The sequence below is a fragment of the Cololabis saira genome, chromosome 8 (assembly GCF_033807715.1).
Source record: "Cololabis saira isolate AMF1-May2022 chromosome 8, fColSai1.1, whole genome shotgun sequence".
NCBI classification, from domain to species: domain Eukaryota; kingdom Metazoa; phylum Chordata; class Actinopteri; order Beloniformes; family Belonidae; genus Cololabis; species Cololabis saira.
Window position 1 is genome coordinate 7,151,389 of NC_084594.1, and position 9,394 is coordinate 7,160,782.

A 9,394-nucleotide genomic window follows, 5' to 3' on the forward strand; every position below is an offset into this window, starting at 1 on the left:
TTTCTCCGGTAGCATCCAACCCGGCTTTTCTACCATCCATAGCTGATAGCTCCTTTTCTACATGGGCTAACCGTGGCATTAAGAGACTTAGAGACCTTTATGTGGACAATATATTTGCTTCATTTGAACAATTATCAAATGGATTTGGTCTCCCCAGACACCATCGATTCAGGTACTTTCAATTACGCAGCTATGTTCGCAGTTTGGATCCCCGATTTCCCACACTGTGAAAAAACACAGTTTGACACCTTTCTCAATCCACTTCCTACTCTTAAAGGTACCTTAACAATAATTTATAGACAGATTTGCTCCTTACAAACTACCTCATTAAACAATATTAAAGCTTCATGGGAGGAGGAGCTGGGTGAAGTTCTATCTGATGAAATATGGGAAGGGGCACTTAAAAAGGTGCACACTTCCTCTATCTGTGCCAGGCATGGCCTCATCCAATGTAAACTTATTCATAGGGCCCACTGGACCAGGATGAGACTGTCTAAGATTTATAAAGATGTGGAGCCCTAAATGTCTGAGATGTGCCCAGTCCCCTGCAAATCACCTACATATGTTTTGGAGTTGCCCATCTTTAGCTGTTTTTTGGAAAGACATTTTTAACATGATGTCAGAAATATGTAATATTCACATAGAACCAGATCCTGTCATTGCACTATTTGGGGTAGTTTCAGCCACACCACAACTCTCTAGAGCAAGTAAAGACGTAATTGCTTTTATTTCTTTATGAGCAAGACGTTTAATTTTACTCATGTGGAAATCTTCTGCTGCTCCTACTCATGTCTCCTGGATCAGATCCATTTTACACTGTGTAAAATTGGAAAAAATAAGATGCACGTTAAATGGGTGTACAGACAAATTCCACACTACATGGGCCCCTTTTTTCTCTTATGTTAAGAGGCTTGATTTCCCTTCGGTTCCATAGGAATATTGTTTCTCCTAGTTGTGTGCGGATATTTTTATTTTTTATATTTAGTATCTTATTTTATTTATTTATTTATTTATTTATTTTATTTGCATACGTATATGTTTTACTTGTTTTCACGAGGATTCCACTATATTATCTGGTCGAACTGTAGGTGTACTAACCAAGGCGCATTGTTGATGTTTCTTTTTTTTTGTTTGTATGTGTGGGCTTTCTTTGTTTTTCTTAATTTTTTTGTTTTTTTCTTTTAGGACTGTTTTTGTTGATTTTCTTTACTTTACTTTAGCACTATAATTCATTTGTTCGTTTATATTGTTATTGTTTATTGTGCCAAAACTTCCAATAAAAAAAGATTAAAAAAAAAAAAAAAAGATTTAATTCAACGATGGAAGAACAACAAAAACTCCTCGAGGTCCAAATGTTCTAAAAATGTTCTTGGATCTACGAACATAATGTTTTAAAAAGTGTTGTTCTTTAAATGTTCGGCTCGTTTACAGAAACGATTGTCAAAATATTTAAGATTTGTAATGTTCTTTAGTCTCATTTCCACTCTTAAATACAGCCGCTACTTCATGTGATGTTTTCACCAGACGTTTTGATGTGTTGGACTCTTCATGACCCAGTTTTAGTGGTCGCTGGTATCTCCTGAGATGTTTTCTACGATTATTTGACCCTTCTGATACAGAATTCTGATACAGTTTGTGTTCACTGCATCCGTTAGATAACTTGTGACACCATCATCTCAGCAGTAATGGTCCAATGGGAGGCTCTCATCTGTTTACTGAGTTAAATCCAAGTGGGTTTTTTTTATATTCAGACAGACAGTGTATATAACGTTTATATATGTTTTTCTGTCTGCTGTAATGGTATCGGTGACCACACGAGGACGCCACGCCTCCGTCAGTTAAACCCTCCCGGCTCTCGTCTAAACTGATGCCGCTTTGTGGTTTAGACTGGTGTCAGCTTTTCATTTAGATTCATACAAATCTCTGTTCCTCTACAAATCCACCTTCATGATTTTCCAGACCCCCTCGCAGACCATCCTGAAAGACAAGTCACATGTGGACCGGCCTGGAAAACCCCCGTGACCCCTGTGGGACCCGGCGGGGATAAAGAGCAGATCCAGTCTTCCACAGACGGACGCTTTAACCTCATTTAATGTCGGGAGTTCCAGTTATTCTTTGACAAAAGGGCCCATGGGTTCATTTTATGATCCAAATTTGCTGGAGGTCAAAGTGCGTAACTCAAAAATTGATTATTTAAACCATAAATCCAAACAGAAGAACAATTTTTAAAAAACATCCACAGCAAATATACAAATAAAAACATAGTTTGAATCTATATCAGGTGGTCAATTTTTGGAATAAGCTTGCAAAAAAGACCGAGAAAGCAACACCCAGAGAAGAAGTACAAATCAAAATCTGCATTTGTCCTCTACATTAAAGTTCTTATTGTTGCCATAGAAACCCAGCGTTGATATTAGCCGGATAACCTTTGATGCTTGATTAAAGTGTTTTTTTAGTTTACGTGTTGGGCTGATAAAAAGACCTGAAACCTTTTTGTGGTTCTGGTCTCGGCTCCTGAACCTGCACCTCTGGAAGATCAGTCTTCCCGTCAGATCGTGGGTTTCATTTCCTGTCTAACGCCGCCCGGCGTGCGCGTGCACTTGTGCATAACTGAAGAAGTCAGCAAGTCTCCGGCAGTCTAATCAAGAAGGAAATACTGTCCTCGCTTCACAAGTCCAGACCTCGTGTGGTGAGTACGATCATTTATCTCTGAAAGTTGCTCTTGAAGTAAATTAACTGTAAAAGAAATGTGAGACTTATTAGAAGGGAAAATCAAACAAAGTTTTTTTTTTATTCACTTAAACTGATTTATTCACATCAGTTTAAGTATTAGAGCAGTGACATGATGCAGAGTGAAAGATCATTCATCTGCACTAAATAACATTCATTAAGTATCTTTGGTTGTTTTATTTTATTACATAATGCATGAAAGTAGGACAAAAACTAAAACCAATCTGTTTTGTGTTAACTTAACGGTTTTAGTTCAAATAATCACCCACACGAAGCTTGAAATAGTAAAAACTGGGGCATGACCTCCCTGTCAAGTTGTAATATTCCTTTTGTAATATTCCTCTAATGTGATCAGGGACATGATTTCCTCCTAATCAGAAACATTGATCGATAACTCCAGATTGGTACGATGAGTCGTGGTGAGCTGGCTGTCCTGGTGGGCGTGGCCTCGCTGCTGTCCACCGTCCAGTGCGACGTCGGCTGTGGAGGAACAGATGGAAAAGTGGGAGAACCTGGAGCTCCCGGGAGAGACGGCTGGCCTGGAGTGAAGGGACAGAAGGGAGAGCCAGGTAACAGGAGCCGCCGCCGAGCAGAGCTCGACCCTGGAGGTCTAAATATTTACTTTATTTACAACTCCAGATCAGAAAATAATGCAGCAATTCTGAAATTTACTTTTTCACAACTCATCCATCCATCCATCCAACCACCAATCCACTTACCCACTAATCCATCCATCCATCCATCCATCCATCCATCCATCATCCATCCATCCATCCATCCATCCATCCAACCACCAATCCACTTACCCACTAATCCATCCATCCATCCATCATCCATCCATCCATCCACTCATCATCCATCCATCCATCCATCCATCCATCATGCATCCATCCATCCATCCATCATCCATCCATCCATCCACTCATCATCCATCCATCCATCATGCATCCATCCATCCATCCATCCATCCATCATCCATCCATCCATCCACTCATCATCCATCCATCCATCATCCATCCATCCATCCATCATGCATCCATCCATCCATCCATCCATCCATCCATCCATCCATCCATCCATCCATCATCCATCCATCCATCCATCCACTCATCATCCATCCATCCATCCATCCATCCACTCATCATCCATCCATCCATCATCCATCCATCCATCCATCCACTCATCATCCATCCATCATCCATCCATCCATCCATCCATCCATCTACCCACTAATCCATCCATCCATCCATCATCCATCCATCCATCCACTCATCATCCATCCATCCATCATCCATCCATCCATCCATCATGCATCCATCCATCCATCCATCCATCCATCCATCCATCATGCATCCATCCATCCATCCATCCATCCATCATCCATCCATCCATCCATCCACTCATCATCCATCCATCCATCCATCCATCCACTCATCATCCATCCATCCATCCATCCATCCATCCATCCACTCATCATCCATCCATCCATCCATCCATCCATCCATCCATCCACTCATCATCCATCCATCCATCCATCCATCCATCCATCCATCCATCATCCATCCATCCATCCATCCATCCATCCATCCACTCATCATCCATCCATCATCCATCCATCATCCATCCATCCATCCATCCATCCATCCATCCATCATCCATCCATCCATCCATCCATCCATCATCCATCCATCCATCCATCCACTCATCATCCATCCATCCATCCATCCATCATCCATCCATCCATCCACTCATCATCCATCCATCCATCCATCCATCCATCCATCCACTCATCATCCATCCATCATCCATCCATCATCCATCCATCCATCCACTCATCATCCATCCATCCATCCATCCATCCATCCATCCATCCATCATCCATCCATCCATCCACTCATCATCCATCCATCCATCCATCATCCATCCATCATCCATCCATCATGCATCCATCCATCCATCCATCCATCCATCCATCCATAATACTTGAATACTGAAATCCTCCCGTGTTTCTCTGCAGTTGCGTCGGCCTCCGGTCCGGTGGATCCGGTCGTGCTGCTGAGGCAGAGGGGGGAGAAGGGGAGTCGGGGTCCGCAGGGGACCATGGGCCCCAAAGGTTACGCCGGTGATTTGGGAGCGGCTGGTCGCCCCGGTAACCCTGGCCCCCCTGGTCAGCCCGGGAAGAACATCGGCCACAGTAAGGATGTGACGTTAGACCGTCAAAATGATCAAAATATATTCAATAAAGAACATTAATCATTACAGCTGTGCTCATGTAGAGGGAATATAAATATCTGACAGAACCAAAGAGCAAAGACGAGAATACATTTGAATAAAAACCTGTTGTGTTAGTTATATAGACTGGATTTGTTGTAATCAATAAACCCTCCCTGACTGGTTTAGGAGACACTAGATTCAGTTTAGATCTAAATCATTTTTGAGGCAAAAGTGGGAGATATTGGAGGAGAAAAAAGCACATGTTCTTGTTACATCTCAGTTTGTTAAAACAGAAAAAGACGTATTGATTTAAGACGTGTGTCCTCTCTGCTTTCAGGCCAACAGGCCTCCAATCAGGGAGCCCGGTCAGCTTTCTCCGTCATCCAGACGACTTCCAGCCATCTGCCCTACAGACAGGTTCAGTTCACGAAACAGCTTAATTTAAGATGATTCAGCGACCACACAAACATACAGGAAGCTCGTCTACTTTAGTCCGGCTAAAGTGTGATAAAAGAACAATATGAGTCTTCTGTGTGTCTCTGTGTGCATTAGAAAATAACCTACGACAACACTGTGGTCAACATCCCCGGAGATCTTGATGCAAACACGGGCATCTTCACCTGCAGGATACCCGGCGCTTACTATTTCACCTTCAACACCGTTGCCAGGGTAACACACATCTGTCTGTTTTCACGTCTTTGCAGCAGAATAACCGCCGTTCGTGTACGTTTGGAGCAGGGGTGTCAAACTCATTTTGCTTGGCGGGCCGGATTTAACCAATTTTTTTCTCTCAAGCTCAAAATAACAAAAACGGTGCAAATTTTTTTTTTTCTAATTCTTTTTTTTTACTATTGTTATCTAATCCAATATCAGTTTAGTTAATTTTAAAGGAAATATGCACTTTGTTTACACTCTATTTATGTAAAATATATTTCTTCAGGATCTTTTCTTGAAATTTCTCGTTTTTTTTCAAATTATGTAAGATACTTTTAATATCATTTTACAAAGATAAACAGAAACAAGTATGTTTTTTTTTATATTTCGCTTTTTTATAGGAAATTGAATTAAAAGCAAAATCTTTCTTATTACATCCGAGAGTGTTTCTTTCTGATTTAGAGATTTTTCCAGTACAATTAAGTGTATTTATTTTTAAAAATTGGCGCAGATATTTACGCCAGTGTGCTGAAAAAGTCAGCACTTCTCTTTTAACTGTTTTACTTTGTCACTATCCTCGTATTCAAACTGAAATTCTCCGAATAAATATCTTATATCATCTTTTTTAGCAGTGATATTTTTCCTGCGAAAATATATAATAGTCAGTTAATAAAAATAAACGACCGTCTACAAAGAAATAAAATCGGCAAATTAATTCTAGAAAAGTAAAAAAATGTCACAAACTGCTCTCTTTGTGGAATAACGATGGATTTGTAGAAGAAATATATTATCGGATATGCTGCGAATCATGGCAATTATTTATGCCTTCCATTTTAGTAAATTAACATTTTGTTTTTTTGCGTTGGAAACTTCTCGCGGGCCGCATGAAAACTTCTATCGGGCCGCACATTTGACACCCCTGGTTTGGAGAATAAATTGTTTGCTAGGAAGCTACAAATGTGCATTTTCTGTAATAGGAAGAAAAAAAAAGGAGTCATTTTGAATTAATTTTTTTTGTTTTGTAGGTCAGCTTGTGTTTGGGAATCGCCAGCGACGCTCTGGACAACAAGGTCGTATTCTGTGACTACCACAAGTTCAACAGGAATGAACAGGTGAGTGTTTCCTAGTGATTACCGTGGATGTGATGTGATGCTAGTCGGTTTTTAAGGCCAAGCAGGCAGCGATTACACCAACAAGTACCGGTAGGTTTTTATTTCACTTTTTTTAGACCTGAAGTTGTTTCCTCAGTTCCCAGCACCTCACTGCTTAAACAGGAGAGAACTAATGAGTGATATGTTGCAGCTGTGACACAGTGGTGATGAACTCCGATGTGTTCCAGGTGCTGACGGGGGGCCTGGTCCTACAGCTGGCGCAGGATCAGACGGTCTGGCTCGAGTCCGTCAGGGACCAGCAGACGGAGGCCGATGGACGAGACACCAGAGAGAAAAAGATCTTCTTCAATGGTTTCCTGCTCTTCTCAAATGCAGCAGGAAGTTAATTCGTCCAGTCAGACTCCAACGCAGCCAAGAACTTGTTTTTGAAAAGAAATAACTGAATAAATATGTATTTAGACAACCTGATTAGTGTGCACCTGTAAAACATCTACTGAACACTGAAGCTGAAATTAAAGGCTGTGTTTTAATGTGGCTGCTACATGTTTGATGAGAAATGTACGATTAAAACTGTTGTTGGTTCTGTTGTAGCTCGTCTCACTGGTCACGTTTTAACGCCATCACAGTTCAAAGCTAAAGTTCAAAATAGAAAATAAATCTAAACTGCTCAGGAGCCCTTAAAATTCCATATTTGTTGAGAAAGTATTATTTAATAGTGAAATGAATGAAAGTGTCGGTCATTGTGATGTTATCAGCCTTCAGTCTCCTTCAGAGCATCTTACTTTCTCCAAGAGGTTGATTTTTCCTTCCACCGTCGCCAAATGCTGCTAATAAAAAAGTAGACATTCGCATTATTATGTGAAATTTGCAGAGATAAACTTAATAAACAAAACTGTTCTGAAAAATGTCTGCAAAATACATCCTCTGGGGCCACATTAACGGGCTAATCCGAAGCTAAAATTGCATTGATAGAGGAAAAGCCAGTTGGAATAAGCTTTATATTCTTTACATCTCATAGGCTGTCTATAAAAGATGCATCTAGACGCCCTGACATCAGCCGCTGGTTTTTGGTCGGCTGTTTTCAAGCTTCACCAGTTTAGCATTGTAGCGTCTTCTGCAGCAGGAAAATGTGCAAGAGATGGATCTGCAGAATGACCCAGCGAGACCAGGCAACAGTCACTCGTTGCTCCAAGTTCGGTGTTTCTAACACAAGATGAGATGCTTTTATTATTACTATTTTATTATTATAAATATTGCTTTTTAAATTTTGTTTTTATGCACAAGATGGACTTGTTCTTTGAGAAAGCCTCAGTTGGATATTCGGTTTATGAATTATGAAGGTGTTGGCTTCAAGTCACCTCTTGATAGGATTTTATGAAGTTTGCATAAAAGAAAAAAGCATGAAGCAGCAACTATTTCATCCTCAGTAAACACTGGAAAAAACTATTCAATTGTAATCCCGTTGTCCTGGTGATGTAGTTTAATATTCTGCAGCAGTAGCATCAGTCACCTCCTAATCATATCTAATACAGCTGAATCTGAAATTCTTTTATACAGATCTATAAGATTTCCATCACTGAGGAGAGATGTTTGAAGAAAAAAAACTAAAAGGTCTTAAAGGTCAAACTTTTCTTGTGTAAAATTTGCTCAAACATTAATTATATTTTCATCAGCAGTTTGGTTAAGAGCTGGTGGACAAGGAAGTGAAATTGCTTTTTGCACTTCTTCTTTATTGTAAATGTTTGCTTCTTTAGCTCGTCTTCACACGACCTCTTCCTGCTGCAGAAGAGTGTTAAACATCTGTGAACCTTGATAAAATATAAATATTTTTTTGGCGTAAATATGAACAAAAACAACGTGTGATTTTCAGCTCTCCATCTCCATCAGGTTTAGTTTTACTCAAAATAAATACATCAGCGATCCAGGTCTGAATCTTGAATGAAAAAATGTGATTTCCAGGGATGAAATTAAATACAATTGCACGACTCCTCCCAGTCACAGATTGCTAGTGACCTTAGATCTCCTCAGTTGGGAGTAATCAACATGTTTTTTTGTTTTATAAATGTGTAGGCTTTCTTTTTCTTTTTTTCTGGACTGGTTCTGAGGACGGAGGAGAAGAAGAAGCATCAGAGGGGAAACTGGGGGCCACAACTGTTTAGTTTTACCTCTTTTTAATTTTCAGTAATAATAATCACATACGTTGGTTCATATTCACCAACAAATAGAAGACCAAATACTTTTTTTTAATTAAATGGTTTTACTTGCAACTACCTTTCTGTTGTGAGTGGAAAATCTTATCACAAGATTCATATCATATTTATATAAACAAATACAAAAATGGGTTAAGCATAGAACTTGAGGGGGAGAACAAACAAAAAAACAAGCAAATAAATTACTTTTTCAAGTGTATGGTGCATTTACTGAGTGAACTGAGGAGGCATGGGGTAACATTTAAGCACATCTGAAACATTTCCAACTAAAAACAGCTGAAGTAGAATAAACCCGTCATGAATTAGAATCCCGGGGAGTTGGCGATCAAATGAATGAATGAATGAATGAATGAATGAATTAAGTTTATTCAGTCATGACAACACAAACACAACACCAAAAAACATTGTGCACAGCATTAAAATTTCACACAAAACCAATAATCATGTGTTGAACAATGACTGAAAAGGCACAGG

The 9,394-nt window shown here is 39.7% G+C and overlaps 1 protein-coding gene across 2 annotated transcripts; it reads left to right on the plus strand.

Moving 5' to 3' along the window:
- The first annotated feature begins 2,642 nt into the window (after positions 1 to 2,642).
- On the plus strand, positions 2,643 to 7,454 carry LOC133449254 (collagen alpha-1(X) chain-like). Of its 2 annotated transcripts, none has more exons than XM_061728383.1 (6): positions 2,643 to 2,689; positions 3,131 to 3,299; positions 4,748 to 4,924; positions 5,282 to 5,361; positions 5,497 to 5,613; positions 6,624 to 6,751. In XM_061728383.1, the coding sequence occupies exons 2-6, from the start codon at positions 3,140 to 3,142 to the stop codon at positions 6,723 to 6,725; spliced, it is 636 nt and encodes a 211-aa protein (XP_061584367.1). In that variant the 5' UTR covers positions 2,643 to 2,689; positions 3,131 to 3,139; the 3' UTR covers positions 6,726 to 6,751. The 2 variants fall into 2 exon arrangements, with proteins under 2 accessions (XP_061584367.1, XP_061584368.1); XM_061728384.1 differs by lacking the exon at positions 2,643 to 2,689 and adding an exon at positions 6,938 to 7,454 and having other exon boundaries at positions 3,105 to 3,299; positions 6,624 to 6,710.
- The last annotated feature ends 1,940 nt before the right edge of the window (positions 7,455 to 9,394 follow it).

Coding starts and splice junctions, on each gene's coding strand:
- LOC133449254 (XM_061728384.1), top strand. CDS start 3,140: ATGAGTCGTGGTGAGCTGGCTGTCCTGGTGGGCGTGGCCTCGCTGCTG. Junction 3,300..4,747: donor GGGACAGAAGGGAGAGCCAG/GTAACAGGAGCC, acceptor GTTTCTCTGCAG/TTGCGTCGGCCTCCGGTCCG. Junction 6,711..6,937: donor AGTTCAACAGGAATGAACAG/GTGAGTGTTTCC, acceptor GATGTGTTCCAG/GTGCTGACGGGGGGCCTGGT.